Source organism: Vombatus ursinus, unplaced genomic scaffold (genome assembly GCF_900497805.2).
Source record: "Vombatus ursinus unplaced genomic scaffold, bare-nosed wombat genome assembly UNPS02014817.1, whole genome shotgun sequence".
Classification (NCBI taxonomy): domain Eukaryota; kingdom Metazoa; phylum Chordata; class Mammalia; order Diprotodontia; family Vombatidae; genus Vombatus; species Vombatus ursinus.
Genome location: NW_020954595.1, coordinates 9,904,975 through 9,925,169, shown reverse-complemented (window position 1 = coordinate 9,925,169; position 20,195 = coordinate 9,904,975). Strand labels below are relative to the sequence as shown.

The 20,195-nt window shown below is 50.9% G+C and overlaps 2 protein-coding genes across 3 annotated transcripts; both read left to right on the top strand.

The window, feature by feature from the left end:
- The first annotated feature begins 170 nt into the window (after positions 1-170).
- Positions 171-12,755, top strand: PSMA2 (proteasome subunit alpha 2). Its single transcript, XM_027835939.1, has 8 exons — positions 171-254; positions 7,704-7,780; positions 8,496-8,628; positions 9,197-9,319; positions 9,994-10,075; positions 11,276-11,349; positions 12,307-12,364; positions 12,464-12,755. The coding sequence occupies exons 1-8, from the start codon at positions 214-216 to the stop codon at positions 12,578-12,580; spliced, it is 705 nt and encodes a 234-aa protein (XP_027691740.1). The 5' UTR covers positions 171-213; the 3' UTR covers positions 12,581-12,755.
- Positions 12,756-13,921: 1,166 nt separating this feature from the next.
- On the top strand, positions 13,922-19,119 carry CUNH7orf25 (chromosome unknown C7orf25 homolog). 2 transcript variants are annotated; one of them, XM_027835958.1, is made up of 2 exons: positions 13,922-14,038; positions 17,525-19,119. In XM_027835958.1, the coding sequence occupies exon 2, from the start codon at positions 17,546-17,548 to the stop codon at positions 18,809-18,811; it is 1,266 nt and encodes a 421-aa protein (XP_027691759.1). In that variant the 5' UTR covers positions 13,922-14,038; positions 17,525-17,545; the 3' UTR covers positions 18,812-19,119. The 2 variants fall into 2 exon arrangements, with proteins under 2 accessions (XP_027691759.1, XP_027691760.1); XM_027835959.1 differs by lacking the exon at positions 13,922-14,038 and adding an exon at positions 14,301-14,353.
- The last annotated feature ends 1,076 nt before the right edge of the window (positions 19,120-20,195 follow it).

The following is a 20,195-nucleotide window of genomic DNA, read 5'->3' as shown; positions in this document are numbered from 1 at the left end:
GCTTGGCTTCCTGCCGGAGGGCCCGCGCGCGGGGACTTGGGAAGGCGAGGCCTTCTTTTTCCCCGCCCACTCTCCTCGCGGACTACGTGTCCCGGCGTGCCTTGCGACCGCCCCGAAGGCCACCAATGAAGAGCCGGCGCGCGGGCGGAAGCGGGGCCGGGCCGGGGCGTCGTGCGCAGGCGCAGCGCCTCGGTCCGGCTGCAGCGGGGGAAGATGGCGGAGCGCGGCTACAGCTTCTCGCTGACCACCTTCAGGTAGGGCCGAACTGACCAGGCCGGTGAGGGCCGGAGGCGGCCGGCCCACTGGCGGCCGGGAGCCAGGGACGCGAGGCTGCCTGGGGAGCCGGAGCCGGAGCTGGGGCGGGGGCCGGGACCGGGACCTGGACCGGAGCCGGCGCGGGGGCGGCTGTGCCGAGTCACCGTGAGCCCCGTCAGGCCTGGGTCCCGAGACCGCGGGGGCCGGGGCCGGGCTCGGGGCTCGAGGCGGGAGTCGGGGCCGGGGCCGGGGCCGGGGTCGCGATCGCAGGCGGCCGGGACATCTCCCGGGCAGCGCTTTCACTTTCCTTTCCAAGCCCGCCAGGCCGCCCGCGCGGCCCCCCCTCGGGAGCCGGGTGCGAATGCTGGCACGGGTGCTGCAGGAGCGGGTGGCCCCCCAGGGCTTACGTTGACCCCCTCCCGCGGGGTGCAGTCTGTGTGCTCGTGGGAGGTCGGGGATCGGGGCGGCCAAAGGAGCTCGGACCGCGTCCCGGGACAACTTCTGTATGCCTACTATGTGCCAGACCCAGTGCTAGGCGATGTATAAATGCCGTCTCATCGGAACCTCACCACAGGCCTGGGTGTTGTCATTTTGCACTTAACAGATGAGGAAACTGAGGCAGACGGGTTAAGTGTCTTGCCCAGGGTCACGCAGCTAGTGAGTGTCAGAAGCTGCATTGGAACTTGGGACTTCGTGACACTGGGCCACCAAAGTGCTTTTGCAAACTTTAAGGTGATAAGTAAGCGCAAGCTGTAAGGGTTACTAGACTGAATTCTTGGGGGTCTGTGAACTTGGAGGGGGAAAAAGGTTGAGTTTCTATTTCAATAAAATTGGTCTGCTTTGCAATCCTGTGTATTTTTTTTTTTTTTAGGCAGTTGGGGTTAAGTGACTTGCCCAAGGTCACACAGCTAGTAAGTGTCAAATGTTTGGTCTGAGGCTGGATTTGAACTGAGGTACTCCTGACTTCAGGGCCGGTGCTGTATCCACTGCGCCACCTAACTGCCCACAAACCTATGTATTTTATGCATTTAGAAGCATTGTTCTGAGAAGGGGTCTATGACTTTCAACAGACTGCCCAGGGGGTCCATGACACAAAAATGTTTAAGCATCCCAGATGCAGTCCTACCCTTTCTTTTTAGATGAAGAAACAGCACAAAGCAGAGTGCCTGACGCATAGTAAACACTTAACAAATGTTTGTTGACTGAAACCCACACCAGAGAAATAATTTGCTAAAGGCCATGCAGGTAGGAAGTACATTAGGGCTCAGGTCCTTTGGCACCATTCTAGAATATTAGGTAATAATTAAATATCTGTCTATGGAAAAATACATTTAAGACTAGAGTTATAAAAATTGACTTTTCACTCAACTCTTTTTTCTATTTTCTATTAATAGTATTTTATTTCTTCCAATTATATGTAAAGACAACTTTCAACATTCTTTTTTTTTTATATGTTATATTTTCACATTAGTCATGTTGTGAAAGAAAAAAACAGAACAAAAGCAAAGAAAGTGAAAATAGTGTGCTTCAATCTGCGTTCACACTCCAGCAGTTCTTTTTCTGGATCACCTAATTTTTTAAGAACATCTTTTTGGATACAATGAAGCATACTAACACCAAACATTTCTGAGACATTCCATTTATACAGCCTTTTCATGATAGATGATCATGAATTAAGTTCTCCCTGCTGTGTTTCAGTCACTGTGCTGGACTCGGGGGTACTAGCCCAGAAATGAAATAGACCCTGTCCTCCAGGTGTGGAGACAACAGGGTCCTGCCTAAGTATATTTCAAAATAGAAGGTAAACACAGTAAATTTTTTAGGTGAGGTGCCTGAGAGGACAAGGAAGAGCCTCCTGCTGTGTTTGAGTGCGCTTTGAAATAAAATTGGGATTCCGAGAGACAGAGATGGAGGGGAGTGTACTCTCTGCATGGAGTAATTGCACAGACATGGAAAAACGGAATGAAGTGTGTCAGAAACAGCACATAGGCCAGCTGGGCTGACCTGTGGAAGAATGATACAGAGGATGGAAAAGGTTGGGACCAGGTTGTGAAGGACTTTAATTGTTAGGCAAATTAGTTTGTATTTGATCCTATGGATCAGCAGTTCTCAAATGTTTTGGTCTTGTGACTATTTTATGATCTTAAAGTTAATAAGGACCCCTTTACATGCTTAAACCTTGAGGACCCCGAAGAGATTTTGCTTACTCTGTGAATTAATCTAGGGATATTTCAACTACCTAATTTAGGTATTTACTATATTCGAAATTAAAATGATAAATTTTTAAAAATTATTAAGTAATAATAAACGAGGTGGCCAAGTGGATAGAGTGCTGGGCCTGAAGTCAGGAAGACACATCTTCCTGAGTTGAAATCCAGCCTCAGACACTTACTAGCTGTGTGAGTGACCCTGGGCAAGTCACTTCATCCTGTTTGTCTCCGTTTCTTCATCAATAAAATAAGCTGAAGAAGGAAATGGCAAACCACTCCAGTATCCCTACTGAGAAAACCCCCAATGGGGTCACTAAGAGTTGGACAGGACTGAACAACAAATTAAAAATTATATTTTCCAAACCCCCTCCCCTCCAAAAAAAGTCAGAGGAGTGGCATTGTTTTACATATTTTTGCAAATCTCTTTAACATCTAGCTTAATAGAAGATAGAATGATTTTTATGTTGCTTTTGTATTTAGTCAGTTTTGATGTTATTTGATGTATATGAAGAAAATCCAGCCTCACCCAGATAGTTGGAAAAGGAAGGAGTATTTTAGTAGGCAAATAGCATCTTAGAATTATTTTGAAGATGGTTTTGAACTCAGGGACCTCTAGGGGTCCACTTGGAAAAGTGACATGATTAGATGTGTATGTTAGGAGAATCCTTTCAGCCACTATGTGGAGAATGTATTGGAGTGGGGACCACGAACTGTTATAAAGTATAATGGAGATACCTTTATAACCTAGACCAGGTTGTTGTGTGAGTTAGAGTGGGTGACCTTTGAGATCCTTTCCAACTCAAATTCTGTGATTTAGAGAGAGGGTCTGCCAGTGAAGGCTATGGCAGCAGTCCAGGCAAGAGGTGAGGAGGCCCCAAGATAGAGTGGTGGTTGTCTGAGTGGGTTGTGGCAGCTAGACAAAATTTGGCACCTGATTGTATATATAGGGTGAGTGAGAGTGAGGAGTCAAGGGTGACAACTGGTTTGAAAACCTCTGTAACTTGAAGGATAATAATGTCTTTGACAGGCTAAGGTTCTGGGGTTACAAAAAGGTAAAAGTCAGTCCCTACCCTCAAGGGGTTCCCAATCGAATGGGGAGATAGGAAGCAAATACATCTCTACAAACAGGATAAATAGAAAGTAATTAAAAGAGAGAAGGCATCAGAATTAAGAGGAGTTGGGAAAGGCTTCCTATAGATGAGACTTTAGTTGGAACTTGAAGGAAGCCAGGGAGGTTTCCTTATTGGAGGAGGGAAAGCATTCCAGGCCTGGGGGACGGCCAGAGAGAATGGCCAGAGCAGAGAGATTGGAGGGTCTTGTTCATGGAACGGCCAGAAGGCCAGGGTCACTACATTGAAGAGGACGTAGTAGGGAAGAAGATATAAGAAGGCTGGAAAGGGAGGAGAAGGCAGGTTATGGAGGGCTCTGAATGCCGAGCAGAACATTTTGCATTTGCTTCTGGAGGCCATAGGGAGCCGCTGGACTTTATTAAATGGAGAGAGGGGGTGACATGGTCAGGCCTTTGATTTAGGAAAATCACTTTGGTAGCCAGTGGAGAACGGGCTTGGGGAAGGCAGACCTGCCGGCAGGCTGTAGCAGTGGTCCCCGTTTGAGGTGATGTGGGCCAGCACCAGGCCCGGGCTAGGGGCAGTTTCAGAGGAGAGAAGGGGGCTCATTCAGGAGATGCTGCAAAGGTGAAATTGACATGCCTTGTCAACAGCTGGGATATGGAGGGGTGAGGGGAGTGAGGAGTCAAGGGTGACACCTAGGTTTCAAGCCTGAGGGGCTGGAAGGTTGGTGTTGGAAGATAGTGGTGTCTTCAACAGGTGGAAAGGGTTTAGAGGGAAAGATAATGAGTTCTGTTTTGGACATCTAGTTTCATATATCTACTGCACATGCAGTTCAGGATGTCTGAAAAGCAGTTGAAGATACAGGATTGGAGATCAGAGAGTCTGGGGCAGGAAGGTAGATTTGAGAATTATCACCATAGAGATAGTAATTAAATCCATGGGAGCTGATGAAAGCACCAGGTGAAGAGAAGGCCCAGGACAGAGCCCTTAGGGATACCCAGGGTTGGAGGACGGGATCAGGAGGAGGATCCAGCGGAAGAGACAAAGAAGGAGTCCGATAGGTAGAAAGAGAACCAGGAGACAGTGATAGGGATGCTCAGAAGAAGGGTGGGCTTGGAGGAAGAGATAATGACTTCTGTTTTGGACGTGTTTTAAATACCCAGTCGTCATTTGGTGAAGGGAACTGGGGCTCAGGAGAGAGGCTGAAGTGTAGATCTGGAAGTCATCTTATAGGGATGATAACTGATCCCGTGGTTGCTGATGAAATCCCTGAGACTGAGTATAGGGAGAAAATAGAAGCCATCCCAACTCAAAATCTTGATTTATATTCACAGTTAAAAGGCAGAGTGGGGGTGGTGGTCCAACAAAGCAGACTGAAAAAGAGAAATTGGAGGGATGGCAGTAGAAACAGGGGAAGGCAGTTACAAGAAAATCCAGAGAGGACAGTGTCAGTCATCAGTGTAAAATGCTACAGGATTCCAGGAGGAGTGAGGAATGGCCATCAGATTTGGCAATTAAGAGATCCTTGGTATCTGTGGAGGGAACGGAGATAAGATAGAAAACCATAAGGCAAGTGATTGCATCTGAGGAGAGGAATTTGAGGCAGCCAGTGTAGATGGTTTTGTTTTGTTTTTGTTTTATCCCCCTTAGGGGTTTGTCTGAGAAAGGAAGGAGAGTTATGGGAAGATAGCTTGTGGGGGTGGTAGGGCTCAGTCAGGTTGGTTGGTTTGTTTGCTTTTTAAAGACTGGGAGAAGGAGGCAGCAAGGAGGACCCAGTATTTCTGGGAGAGAGGACAGCTTAGAGGTTGGAGTGACATTATCTCACTTGATCCCATAATCCAACGAGGTAGTAAGGATAATAATTCTTCCTGTTTCTATAGTAAAGTAAAAATGGCTGAATGCTCAGGGTCCCCACAGTGATTAGTGCTGGTGTCAGGGGCAGAGCCCAGGGGCTCCTGATCACCTTCATTATTTACATAATCCCCAAGCTGAACTTCTGCTACTTATAAGGAACCACAACAAAACAATTTTATACAAATAGACTTGGACAGATGAATATTAGAGAGATCTATTTGTTTTATTTTATTTTTTTGTTAATTTATTTTGATTTATCAACAATCACTTCCATAAACTTTTGAGTTTTAAATTTTTCTCCCCCTCCCTCCCTACCTCCCTCCCCAAGATGGCGTGCAATTTGATATAGGCTATACATATACATTCCTATTAAACATATTTTCACATTAGTTATGCTGTAAGGAAGAATTAGAAGCAACCACAAGAAAGAAGAAACAAAACAGAAGTTAAAAAAAAAAGAACAAATAGTATGTATCAATCTGCATTCAAACTCCACAGTTCTTTTTTGTTGATAGCATTTTCCATCATGAGACTTTTGGAGATGTCTTAGATCCTTGCATTGCTGAGAAGGGTTAAGTCTATCAAAGCTAGTCATCATACAACATGGCTGTTACTGTGTACAGCGTTCTCCTAGTTCTGCTTGCTTCATTCAGCATCAGACCATACAAGTCTTTCCAGGTTTTTCTGAAGTCTGCCTGCTCATCATTTCTTATAGCATAATAGTATTCCATTACATTCATATACCACGACTTGCTCGGGCCATTCCCCAATTGATGGACATCCCCTCAATCTCCAATTCTTTGCCACCACAAAAGGAGCTACTATAAATATTTTTGTACATATGGGTCCTTTTCCCATTTGTGTGTTGGAGAGATCTATTTGACTAGTTTTCCCTGCCATTTTTAGGAAGGTATCCCTAACAGTTCCGTTAAACAGACATTGATTAAGCATTCTGTGCAAGGCACTGATAACATAGAGACAACAAGGGAAGCTGTGTAAATTCAAGGTGCTTACAGTTTTTTGGGGTGTTTTTTTTTGTGGGGTGGGGTGCGGAGAGTAACTCCTGGGAGAGATCCAGGAAGGCCTCATGGAGGCAGTATGTGAGCTTTGCTTTGAGGTTTAGTGAACAGTGTACATTTACTGGGAGTATCTACTCTGTGCAAGGCACTCCAGAGAAATTGTTGCATAGAGGGTGACACTACATTGTAATGTAGTGGGGATTTGATTATAAATCACTAGGACCTAGAAACAAAATAGCTTCTCTGTGACAAATAACGTTTCCTGGGTGTTTTGGAAGTTAAATTTTCTGTGTATGTGGAGGGGGGTTAGGGTTGCAGGTAATTGCCGTTGGACTGAAAGCAAGATTTCTAAAGCTCTTTTCCGTTACTGGCTTCAATAGACGAATGCAATCATTTTCCTCTCTAAAGTTGGTGAGGAGAGATTCTTAAATACACCTGTGAATTCCATCTTATAAACCTTAGAAATAGTTTTTGTTTTTAAGTTATTAGATTAGTTGCTGTAGCGGTTTCTAAAAATGAAAAGTTACCTCTCAGGTGAGAGATGATCTAAAAATCACCTCCTTTGTAAGGGTGTACTGCAGAACCACCACCACCAAAACAAGAGGTTGTTCACAACGTAACTTTGCAAGGTTAGTTGTTGATACATTTTTGCATATCACCACAGTTGTCTTGGTGATTTAATGACTTCCTAGGCGCTTGTAGTAACTTTGTAAAACTGAGTCATTTGTAGCTGGCTTGGTGCTTGTAGAGCTGTGGTCCCCAGGTAAGATGCGCTTTGTACTTGATTTTTACATTTAAAACCTTTTTTTTAGTTTGATAATCTGGTTGTTGAAATGCTGTTGGAGAGGTTTGCAGTTATCAGATGTGCCCAAGTGTGCTGGGCAGGGTTTGAGAAGGGAGGGGATGGTGTCTCAGGGAACAGCAGTGAGGCTGCCAGAGATGGACAGATATGCTTAAGGATCCTAGCAGAATCCTGACTGTGGATGACCAGACCTTGAGAAGCAGGTCCCACACGGACTGCTGTTTTACTCTGGTCAGGTGTTATGTAGAGAAGAGCAGGCTGTTGCTAAGTTACTGAGAGGAATAATGAGGCCTACGACGGTTTCTTATAAACATTTTGCAAATGTATTTTTTTTAATAATATTGTAATAGTAATGAACATTCTGAAGGAGTCATCTGTTTTAAGCATGAACATGGTGATAAACCATGACTTGGGCTGTTCCATAGAGTTCCCACAATAGAATTAACCTTTGTAATGCCTCCTTTGAGCACCTTGTGTCTTTGTTTCCTCCTAGTCCTTCTGGTAAGCTTGTTCAGATTGAGTATGCCTTGGCGGCTGTCGCTGGTGGAGCCCCATCCGTTGGAATCAAAGGTAATGGAGGCCGGGCCATTCCAGATGACTTTAAGTTCCCTTTGACTTAAGCTTCATTTCAGATAGTGCTGTTAGGTGACCCTTGTATTGGGATAATTAGAGACAGTTTAAAACTTGGAGCAGATACTTCCTGGGGAGATGGTATTTTTCTTACATTGATCCTCATATGAATTTGAGTCTGAGTTAGATTCACCAGTTAACTTATTCAGCCCCAGGGAACTGTAGTCTTTGGTATCTTTTCATTTCCCTTCTGAGGACCCTGGAATGCTTTCTCTCATTTCCTTTTTTAACCTTTTAAGTGATTTTTCCTGTGAGTTGATAGTTTGATGATTACATTCTTTTCTTGGACATACAGTGGTGAATGAAGTAGTGTATTTTACTAAGAGCATTTGCCTTTTATTTTAATGACTGTAGTTGGCTTGAAATTTCATTTTAATTGAGCACTAAGTTTTTATGAAAAGGCAGAACGCCAGTGCTATTTTAAATCGTGTGAATTTCCAGTGAATGCAGCAGGCTTGAGTAGTGATGGGAAATGATTTCATTCCTCATCTAAGAAAGGTAACTTTGAGTGTGGGAACACAGCAGAAGAGTTCACAAAATGTTGATAACCCAAGGGAGAAAATTAGAGTAATTAGAAAATTCTGTCAGGTGTTCATTTGTGACAAATGGAGCAAGGTCTGTAAACAGCTGAGCATTGACGAATGTTTTCTTTCAGCTGCCAACGGCGTGGTGCTGGCAACAGAGAAAAAACAGAAATCGATCCTGTATGATGAAAGGAGCGTCCACAAGGTGGAGCCAATCACCAAGCACATCGGCCTGGTCTACAGTGGCATGGGCCCTGACTACAGGTCTGGGGGGGCAGATGGGCCCTGACTACAGGTCTGGGGGGGCAGGGCTGTGGTGGTGGGGACTGAACATCTATAACATGGGAAGTCTGCACCATTTTTATTACCTCTTTCAACAGGAAAGCATTGTAGAAATGTTGTTTGTGGTGAAATGCGGGCAAGATTGGCAAAGTTGGGGCACGAGGAAAGCTAGCTACTGTGCTTAGTTTACCCATGCCTGATTCCTCCTCCCTTCTCAGGGTTAGGAGTGGAGGCATCCCTTAGAGCACTTTGTGTCCTGGGGGGAGGTACCAGCAGCACCTTGGACTTGCTGTTGGAATCCAAGATGCTTCAAGCCCACATTTGGCAGGGCTAGGAAAGATGCTAAGTGATCCCAACATCAAGTCACTTGGAAACATCCCCTCTTTATGACAGGGATAGGAGTTAGACCTGAGGTCACTCACCATACTGGGAACTCTTGGATAAGGGAATTCCTGAGACCAAAGCAGGCCAGCACCTCCTTGCCACCTCACAGGCAGCTGAGGGAGTTTCCTAGGATACTGAGCTGCCTCTCTCTCCCTTCTCTTGCCAGAGTACTGGTTCACCGAGCTCGGAAGCTGGCGCAGCAATACTATCTGGTGTACCATGAGCCCATCCCTACGGCACAGCTGGTGCAGAGGGTGGCTTCAGTGATGCAGGAATACACACAGTCAGGGTGAGTGCCCTGGATGACGGCAGACTTGTGCAAAGGAAATGTTCCTGTAACGGCAGCAGCCGCTGTGGAAGGGCTTCACTGGGACTTCTTATGACTTGTTAATGAAGTGTCAAAAATGTTCCATTTAGGGAAAACTAGATTTCTTTGCTAATTCTGGGTGTCCTCGGCTGGTGAGGGGCTCCTAATGATGCAGAGAGTTCCCTGCCCAGCCTCTGTGGACAGCTTCTGTTGCTCCTCAGAAACACCCGGCTATTTGCACAGCGCACTAGAGGCTTAAACCCAGCATCTGAATCAGGTGTGATTCCAATGGTCTCTAGAGGGACTCTTTCACACACCCCTCATGTGTAGGACTGCTATTGGCTTATTGGCATGAGCTGAAGCTGTCCTTTTGATAAGCCCCTCAAACTTCTGCTACGTTCCTACTGAGCCCAGATTTTAAATTGTATGTATTTGGAGGAGAGAAAAGCAGGTGTCACAGCACCTTCCAGTTCATCAAAGAACATTGATTTAAGGGTAACATTTGTGAAATTATCAGTGTTCTTTCTAAAATCTCATGTGAGACTGACAAGTGTATTTATCTTTATAATGCTTGTGGGATAACTTTTGTTGTCATTTCCCCCGTGACAGACCCATGTCTGATCCAAACAGTTAATTTTTCTTTTTCCTTTCTGTAGTGGCGTACGTCCATTTGGAGTATCACTGCTCATTTGTGGTTGGAATGAGGGCCGACCTTATTTATTTCAATCTGATCCATCTGTGAGTATCAGACTGTTGGATCATCTGTTCATGTCAAGCCATAACCATGTTAAAAATGTGCCAGAGGTGGGGGGAGTCGGAGGGTGGCATTAAGTATCCAAATACGTTGCTCAGGTGTGGTGTCAGGAAGTCTTTAGAAGACCCGAGCTCCTGTGGCCCTTCTGATGGGGACATGTATGAGTCCTGTAGGGTTTTCATTCGTACCCTTCACGGTGTGATGATCCCGTGCATGTTTCCTAACTTTAGTTCCTTTGATGTAATCAGAGATGGCTGCAGTGGTCCTTAGTAGGCAACCTTCCAAGCCGAAGAGGTTTAGCACCTTAGGAAACATGAGAAGGAAGATGGGGCTTGAGGTGGTGACCTCTATGTGCTGGGCTGGTCTTGAGGCCTTGGGATGTTCCCTGCTGCCTCTGTCCCATTTGACACTTTTCCAGGATTTGGAATATAGTCGAATTTGTGCATGGCTGAATAACTGCAGGCAAAGCTTCCAAATCCCATGTGCCATAAACCCAGCTCTTAGTTGTCTGGATGCCACCATTTAAGAAGACCACTTGTGCACCCATGTGCCGCTCTTTGCTGCTGTGGCTTCCCACCTCTCTGCTTAGAGGAAGGATGCGTGTTCATCATCTGCTCTGGAATTAGAAGGAAAAACAGCTATTCTTGTGTCATCTGGGGAGGTCGAGTCACCATGATTTATTTCCATGGAGTTGGATTTGTACTTTTTTCTGTCTAGGTCTAAGCCCTTGCAGTTATTTTAACCTTCCCTCATGAGTCTTTAACTAATCCATTACTTTGGCATATTTCTCAGGAAATTGCCATCTCTCTGTTCCCTTGGAATTTAATTGGGCCTGAAAAGACCTTAAAGGGGCTAGGCCTAGGAGAAGTACAGAGATAAGGTGAAGGGACATGTTGGAGGCAGGATTTGAACCCAGACCTTCCTGACTGTGAGGCCAGTGCCCCACCTGCTACACCTTGTGGCCTCTTGATCCTCTTCCAGGCTTTCATCACTTCTCCCCCCTCCCCCCTGCTATGTTACAGAGAAGGGTGATGACCTTTCTGGTGTCTTCAGTGATTGTGAGCATTCTGCCCACTCGTCATGTTCTTTGAATTGTATTTCAAGGCTTCTTTTGTGTAGACTTAAATTTCCTTTATGTAATAATGTTGTGGTTTTTTTTTTTTTTAACTCCCCTTTCTGACCAGGGAGCTTACTTTGCTTGGAAAGCTACAGCAATGGGGAAGAATTATGTGAATGGGAAAACTTTCCTGGAGAAAAGGTGGGTGTGCTCTGAGTCCCCGGGGCACCTGTGCAAAGGCTGCCCTTCAGAGTTGCCGAGAACTAGCTTTACGTTTTGGACTGGGATGATGACACAAAGCATTCCCACCCTCTTCTCCCCCCCTCCCCCTACTCCATGGTGTCTGTAACCCTCTCATGAAAGAGGAAAGGGAGCAAGCATTTCTTGAGCACCCAGTGTTCCAGGCACTGTGCACAGCGCTTTACTTCTTATTGGATCCTAACAACGGCCCTTCCCTGGGAGGTTGGGACTGTTACCATCTCCATTTTGCCATTGGGAAAACTAAGGCGGGTGGTGCTGCAGTGACCTGCCCAGAGTCACATAGCTAGTAAGTATCTGAGGCCACATTTGAATGTGAGTCTTCCTGATGTCTGGCCCCGTTCTGTGTCCACGGCACCACCATCCTATTTGTCTCTTTTAACTCCTGGATTATACATGTGTGTTTAATTTATGTACATTACAGAGAAACCTCTGGATGTGACTTTTGGAACTTTAACATTTTTTAAAAATGGCACAAATAATACCGACGACTCCATTTCATTGTTCTTCACCATTTTTGTCTTCAATTTAGAAAGACCGTAATTATTTTTAAAATCAAAGATCGTTCACTTTAAATTAGACAAAGTCACATATTTTCAATCTGAAATTTTCTTATTTTATAATATAGTTTTATATCTTGATTAGATGAAGGTGTTTATTACAAAATATGTTTATTTGTAACTCACTTGGGGGCTAGTTTTTCTTGCTGGCAGGTGTCACATGGGTGAGAAATTACTTTGACATTGCTAATGAGGTGACAAAAATTTGCAGCATTGTTTTGATGTAAATTATGAAATGAAATATTTTTTACCAAAATTCATTCCAGGATTTTTTTTTTTAATGTTCATGAAGATTTGAGAAGGCTAGCACTGCTAAGTTCTTTCATTTTCTTAAATTTAGATACAATGAAGACCTGGAGTTGGAGGATGCCATTCATACCGCCATCTTAACACTGAAGGTTAGTTAGATCTGCAGCCAGGAGGCAGTGCGCAGTGATTTCCGTCATCACTACAGGTCTTCCATACTGATTCTTTATTTTATGTTTTTAATTCCCCAGGAAAGTTTTGAAGGGCAGATGACGGAAGACAACATAGAAGTGGGCATCTGCAATGAGTCCGGTTTCAGGAGGCTGACCCCCACCGAAGTCAAGGATTACTTGGCTGCCATAGCATAGTATTCCAGTGACTCGATCATCAGGAGTTTCAATTGATTTACCAATTTGAAATGTTTCAAAATGTTTTGGTTTTTCTGTTTTTTGCATACTTATTTCTACATAGTTGAATGGACTGAAGTTTTTAAAAATGATAGGTGTAAATCCTAATAAACTACTCAATCCAGCTGGTTTCAAACTTCCACTGTTTAGTGTTTGAGGAAACAGTGAGAAAGTGGCCACCAAGAGCCTGCACTTTCTCCTTTTTGACTGTGTGTGTGTGTGTGTGTGTCTGTCTGTCTGTCAGTCTGCCTCTGTGTCTGTGTCTGTGGGTGGGGAGGCCAAAGGTTGACTTCAGTTTCTGGGTGTGGCTCAGCCATTTTCCAGAAATAAGGGAGGCAGACATGATTCGGCAGGACAGAACTGAAGTCAGGACTAGAGATGACGCCAGTCCTAGCCCCTGCAGGAATGGTAGGAGATGCCCCAGCACTGATGGGGAGGATGGACTGGGCAGGAAGGCGGGTGGGGAGACACCCAGCTCGTGGAGGAGGAAATCTCCATGTACCAGGAACCCCATGGGGGAGTGAGAAGGAAGGCCATCCCTTGTAGGAGAGCACGCTGACTTTAGGACCAGTCACCATGCAGAGTTGGCCCGTGATGGCCCCGAGGCCCACGGAGGGAGGGATGAGGCAGGAAGGCCAATGGTGGAGCTGGGGTGTGGACCCAGGTCCCCCGCCAGCAGCCAGGCTCCCACAGAGGGCTGGGGGCTCCCCGGTAGTTACCGTTGGGGGGACCTCCAACAGTGCCCCCCAACTTGTGCCGGCTGGAGGGGTATTCCACGAAGTCTCCCAACCCTAGGGCCCCAGGGGAGCAGCAGGACCTATTCCTGAATCTTTGCTGGAACTAGCACCTTAGCGGGACCCAGAAGGGTGGGGTGGGGTGGGAGTGACAGGCAGACACAACACGGTGCAGCATCTGTGCAGAGGCAGGAGAAGCACCAGGCCAGGCTGCTCCCCGGGGAAGGGATGATGCTCATTACCCAAGAGGGGACACCGTAGACACTAGGAAGAGAAGAATGTGGCAAGTGGATGGAGGCCAAGGGGGGTAACAGGCCTGGGGCGCCCTTATGAGTAACGAAAGGGCCCGAGTGCTGTCCAGTCTGGGGCCACGAACACTGCTGCGAGTCCTGCCGCACCGGCCGGCCGGCCAGGAACCGGCCCAGCTGCGCAGCCGGCTGCGTCGGGCGGAGGCGGAAGCGCGCACGCGCACCTGCCTAGGGGCAGCAAGCACAGGCCTGGAGGGCGACGCTGCCGAGCTAGGGCGTCTATGAACGCCGGGGCGGGGCTGGAGGAGGGGGCGGAGCACGCCACGCTAGGGGCCGAGGTAGTGGACTGACGACAGACGGACCGAGGGAGAACCTGGAACAGCCCCGAGGGGCGCGGGACCGAGCACGGCCTCCGCCGCTGGCTGCGAGGATTCCAGGTCTCCGGGAGCGGACGGAGGGATGGAGTGTCTGGGAGTTTGCTGGGAACTCGGGGATGATGCAAGAGGCGAACTGGAGCCGCTGCGCATGCGCGCTGCCCGCGGGGCGGGGCCAGAGGGGGGAGCGGCCCGCGGGCGGGTGCCCTCAGCCAAGATGGCCGCCGGGCCGGCTTCATGCGCCGTCGAACGTGCGTCCGCGTGCTGGGGATGCCGGGGTCGGTGTCAGCCGCGGGGGGGGGTGTCACGTGACCCGCGACGTTGGGCAGGGAGCTGAGCCGGGCCGGCCTGGGGCGAGTGTCCGACCGCGCCCGCCAGGTGAGGCGCCACCCGCCCGCCTGCACCCCACCGATGGCCCGGGGCCTCGGGCAGGGGAAACTGAGGCCGCGGGGGGCTGTGCGGGGGAGGGGCGCGGGGCCGGACACTCGGGGGCCCCCCCCATGGAGGGGAGCGTAATTGACGAAGGTCCTTCATTACTGACGGCCGCACTCGTGTCCGTGCCCGGGCGTCCACGTAATCCGGCTCAGGAAGCATTTATTAATCTCCTGCTGTGTCTGGCGCCCGCCCCCTGCAGGGGTCGGTCTGGGGCAGGACTGGAACCCAGGGCCAGAGCGAGGTCGTCTTAGCCCTCCCACCCTGTTCCCTTTCCCCCTCTCCCCGAGGTGGGCAGGGTGGGTGAGGGCGAGGGGAGGAGGGGGAGAAACAGGGAGGGAGTTATACCCTTGCCTGGGGCGGGGCCATCCCCTCCCCCCCATCCCCCCTTCCCACTGGCAGGATGCAGGAAGCGCCCCTCCCCCCAGCTGAGCCTTGAAGGACAGCACCAGAGACCGAGCTGCTGGGGCGGGGGGAGGCCAGGGGCCCCTTCCACGTGTTTGCTCCTCCTGCTTTCCCTGGAATTGGCCTCTTTCTGTCTGGCCTGCCTCGGGGGTCCGCGAGGGTCTGCAGTGACCAGGGTCAGGGTCCGCAGGCAGGGGAGGGGGGGGGCGTTGTCCATGTGTCCAGAAGCCGGCCAGGGCGGACTGCCCTCCACGATAATTGTGACCCCACGAGGGCCGGCGGAATCCACGCCTTTTTTTTTTTTTTTTTTGCTAGGCAGTGGGGTTAAGTGACTTGCCCAGGGTCACACAGCTAGTGAGTGTTATGTGTCTGAGGCCGGATTTGAACTCAGGTGACCCTGACTCCAGGGCTCATGCTCTCTCCATTGCCACCCAGCTGCCCCCAGAATCCACGTTCACTCCCTTTTCTGGGACTCAGTTGGCAGTAAAGGTCCTTGTGCGTCTGGCCCCGGTCCCCAAGAGCCCTGCTGAGCTCCGGAGGGGGTCCCGGGCGCGCCCGGGAGACCCCCAAGCCTCCGGATCCCTCAGCCTTCCCCCTTTCATAGGTGGTTTGGCTCCTTGTGCAGCTCAAACCCCAAGGCAGCCCCCGAGGACCTCGGAAGCCTCGGGCAGGTGGGAGCTTCCTCTGACGGCTTTCCTCCTCCTTTAGAGGACATCCCGACCCTGGGGAGGCATCTCCCTGCCCTGCCCCTCCGCTTCCCCGCTCATGGTTTGCCCAGTCTCCCCCCGTGGGCTCCCTCCATCCTTTCTTTGCCATTCGCCGTCACTGCCTCCAGAGTGGACTGTCACCGGAAGCCCCACAGGTATCCCTGTGCCCAGCCTCTCAGAAGGCTTCAGAACCATCTCCCTGAATCACTGGGGGTCTTAACCCGACTGTGCGTTTGTGGCTTTTAGTAGGGCCCGCTCTGTGCCAGGCATTGTGCTGAGAACTTTACAAGTAGCCCATTCAATCCTCAAAACAGTTCTGGGAGTCAGCGCTGTTTTGCGTGGAGGAAACTGAGGCAGAGGTGAGACTTAGCCAGGGTCATCCCGCTAGGAAGTGTCTGAGACATCTGAACCCAGGTCTTCCTGACTCTAGGCCTAGTGCTGTATCTGCCATGCCACCTAGGTGGCGCGCCTCCTGTGACACCTGTATCAGTATGATCGGTTCCCTACCTAATCCTATGCATTTTATTTCATGCACGTAAAAGCATTCTGAGAAGGGGGATGCGTGGGCTTTACTAGGTGGCCAAATGAATGTGTGACTGATACAGAAGAAAAGGTTAAAACCCCCTTACACATATCTCATCCAATCCTCACAACAGCCCTGGGAAGGAGGTGTTATCACTGTCCACATTTTACGGCCGAGGAAACTGCGGCAAACAGGTGAAATGACTTGCCCAAGATCTCTCAGCTCATAAGTGTCTGAGGCCGGCTTTGGACTCAGCTCCCACACTATCTCCACAATGCCATCCGTGCTGTCCAGAATACCCCCTGTTCTGTCCTAGTGTGCGAGAATCTGGCTCCCACCAGGCTCTTTCTGGTCAGACCGGAGGACCACCCACCATCCCCGCTTCACCTCCAGCCTTGTTGGCGGCAGGGGGAACTAGCGATCAGCAGAAGGGAGGGCACCACCGTGGCCTCCTGACCGGTCTCGCCCCACCCCGTCCGTCCTTCCCGCGGCCACCAGAGAGACTTTGCTCGTCTGTCCACTGGCCGTTCCTGAAATGCTGTCCCTGCCCCTCCAGGCTCAGCGTTTACAGGAAGCATCTCCAGTCCTCTTGGTGCCGAGGCCGTCTTCCTGGGAGGACGTCCAGCTTATCCTCTCTCAGCTTGCTGACGCAGCCTTCCTGGTTGGATTGTGGGCGCCCGGGTCAGGGCCTGGCGTTGCCTTTCTTTGCATCCCCAGCGCTTACACAGGCCTAGCATACAGTAGGCACTTAATAGATGCTTCTTGTTAACATTGTTGCGTCTGGATCCCCTCTTCCTTCAGAGTGCAGTCAGATACTTCTCTCTGCTCCCCAGCTCCTCTCGCCTCCTCCCTTACGTTCTCTTCTCTTCACATTTGACCTCTGTAGCACAGGGATCATTTCGCGCCGGGTCGCTATATTGCCAGCCCCTCACCCAGGGCCTGGCACGTCGTTGGCATTTAATACATGCTGTTAGGTGATTGGGGATGAGTTTGCCCATGGCTGGCATTTCTGCATCATCTCTGGGGTGGGGGACCTTGTTGTGGGGGCTCGGGATCTCATGCTCTTGTCAGGCTCTCACGGATGAGCCGTGCGACCCGTGGCAGGCTCTCGACCTCTCTGAAGCCTCTGTAATGACCGGCGGGTTAGTGGGAAGTGGGCTGGGTTCCAGCCCTGCCCCTGGGACCCTGGTTCCCGTGGTCCAGGCCTCTCCTGTCAGGGCCCTACATGGGGTGGAGGAGTGGCGGGCCTGAATCAGGGCCAGGAGGTCCCCATGCCTGGTGGAATTGCAGGGGAGCCCACCCCTGGGGCCTCGGGGGGTCAGATGTGGGGAGCCTGACTTTGAAGCACTTTGCTGAGCGTCTGCAGCGCGTGCGCCTCTCGGCTCTCGCTGTCATTCGTGTAGCCGGAGCCGGAAGGCCCGGGTTGCCAGGATCCTCCTTGGAGGCTTTGACTCACCCGGATTTCTTCTTCTCTTTTCATAGCGTACGAATGATGCCGCCAGCATGTCCGTGCACGCCATGCTTTGTGAGCGCATCGCCGTTGCCACGGAGCTGATCAAGAGAGCGGAGGCCCTTTCGAGATCGAGGAAGGGAGGCGTCGAGGGGGGCGCCAAGCTGTGCAGCAAACTGAAGGCTGAGCTGAAGTTCCTGCACCGGGTGGAGGCCGGGAATGTGGCCATCAAGGAGTCCCACCTGCAGAGCACCAACCTCACCCACCTCCGCGCCATCGTCGAGTCTGCCGAGAGCCTGGACGAGGTGGTCGGCGTCCTCCATGTCTTCAGCTACGTAGACCGCTCGGGAGAAAAGCAGAGCCTCGTGGTGGACGTGGTGGCCGACGGCGGCCACACGTGGGTCAAGGCCATTGGCCGGAAGGCCGAGGCCCTGCACAACATCTGGCTGGGCCGGGGCCAGTATGGCGACAAGAGCGTCGTCGAGCAGGCCGAGGGCTTCCTGCAGGCCAGCTCCCAGCAGCCCGTGCAGTACAGCAGCCCCCGCATCGTCTTCGCCTTCTACAACAGTGTGTCCAGCCCCGTGGCCGAGCAGCTGAAGGAAATGGGCATCTCTGTCCGTGGGGACATCGTGGCCGTGAACGCCCCCCTCGAGCGTCCCGAGCAGTGCCTGCGCAGCGACAGCGAGTCTGACGAGGAGGCCGCGGGGCTCTTGGAGGTGACCCGCGTCGACAGGGAGAACGTCGTGGCCAGCGTGGCTTTCCCCACAGAGGTCAAGGTGGACGTGTGCAGTCGCGTGAACCTGGATATCACGACTCTGATCACATACGTCTCTGCGCTGAGTTACGGAGGCTGCCACTTTGTCTTCCGAGAGAAGGTGCTGACCGAGCAGGCGGTGCAGGAACGGAAGGAGCGCGTCCTGCCCCAGCTGGAGGCCTTCATGGCCAACAAGGAGCTGTTTGCCTGCGAGTCGGCCGTCAGGGACTTCCAGACCATTCTGGACACCCTGGGAGGGCCTGGCGAGAGGGAGCGGGCTGCCCGGCTGATCGGGCGGGTCAGCGTGGTGCCGGACCAGCCCTCCGAGCGGGCCTTAAGACTGGTGGCGAGCTCCAAAATCAACAGCCGCTCTCTCACCATCTTTGGAACAGGAGACGCTCTAAAAGCCGTCACGATGACGGCCAACAGTGGCTTTGTGAGGGCTGCCATCAACCAAGGCGTGAAATTCAGTGTGTTCATCCACCAGCCCCGGGCGCTGACTGAGAGCAAAGAGGCCCTCGCCACCCCCTTGCCGAAGAGCTGTGCGGCCAGCAGTGAGCTCTGACGGCGGGCCCTTCTGCCACCGAAGAGGCAGGCCGGCAGAGCCAGTCCTCAGAGGGCCTCGCAGCCCGTCGCTGGGCACGTCGCTGCTCAGTCTTCTCAAAGTACAGACACACAGACCCGGAGGGCGACGGGAGGACAAACCCCGCTCGTCCACCCGCAGAAACACAGGCGAGGAATCTGGCTCCACGTGTCCTGGGGTCGCTGCCTTTCCACGAGAAGGGCTGCCACAGTGTGTTTCCATTGAGAGAACAGCGTTTCAGGGCAGTCTGTCCACACAATGTCCTGCATTAAACACCGGCTTGAAGACTCCGGCTTTTGGTTTTTTTGGTTTTGTTCCCCTGGCTTGTTACTTCAGGTGGGGTAGGGGTCAGAGGGGAGGTAGCCGGAGGAGCCTGTAAATCAGGCCGTGCACAGACCGGCTCCTTGGACCACTGCTGTCAGCTAATCAGAGGACCCTGGGCATGTGGTTCCCTGAGTCTGCTGTGGGAAGGACGAAACCTCCCACCCTCCAGCTTCTGGGTGCTCTGTTCTGCCGCACAGCCTGCCTCCAAGCCCAGCTTAGACATTTGGGAGGAGATGGGGGAGGAGAATGGTGCTTGGCACACTGGGATGCCCCTCTCCTGGAGGGAGACGAGTGGGAAGGCCATGTCCCTGGCTGTGGCGGGTGAAGGAGAGTGAAAGCCATTCTGGCCCTTCGAGGAGATGGGACCCTCCTTTGGCACCTTCTAGAAACAAGCTTTGTCATGGCGGTTAGGTTTCTAGACTAAGTGCAGGAAACTCTGGGGGATGCAAGATGAAATACTGTAGGCATACGCTCACTGTCCGCCCACCTTGTCCCTGGCTCGGCTTGGACTTGAGGACAGCCTGAGGCACTTTAAAGAAGCCGTCCCACCCTTTGTCTTTATGAAGGGTGGGAGACTTTCAGCCTTAGCTCTGTGACCGCTAGCTGGCATGCCAACCTCCCCCCTTCCCGACTGCCTCACTGACATCTCTGGCTCTTCTCTAGAAATTCGGGGGAGGTGGAAAGGAAGTGCCCCCAGGGAGGACGTTATTGCTTAGACATCCGATTCAGGTTCTGATCCCCGTAGGTTTGGGGTGTATTTATTTGGTGCCTCAGGACTCTCCTTTTCTGTAGGAAGGTGGGATGTACATGCCAGATGGGACTTGCAGACTGACTTTTCCGGCAAACCGCTGAGTCTTCACTGGTGCTTCTCACCGAGTGGCCATCCTGTTGGACCCTCTTTAGCAAGCAAGCTGCGGACACAGCCCATTGATTATACCTCAGTGGAGAGGTTATTGGAAACTGTTGCACCAATGTGCCATACGTGATCTACCAAGGGTTAGGGTTAGGACTTTGCTTTGCGCTTGAATTTCTAAGCAAAGTA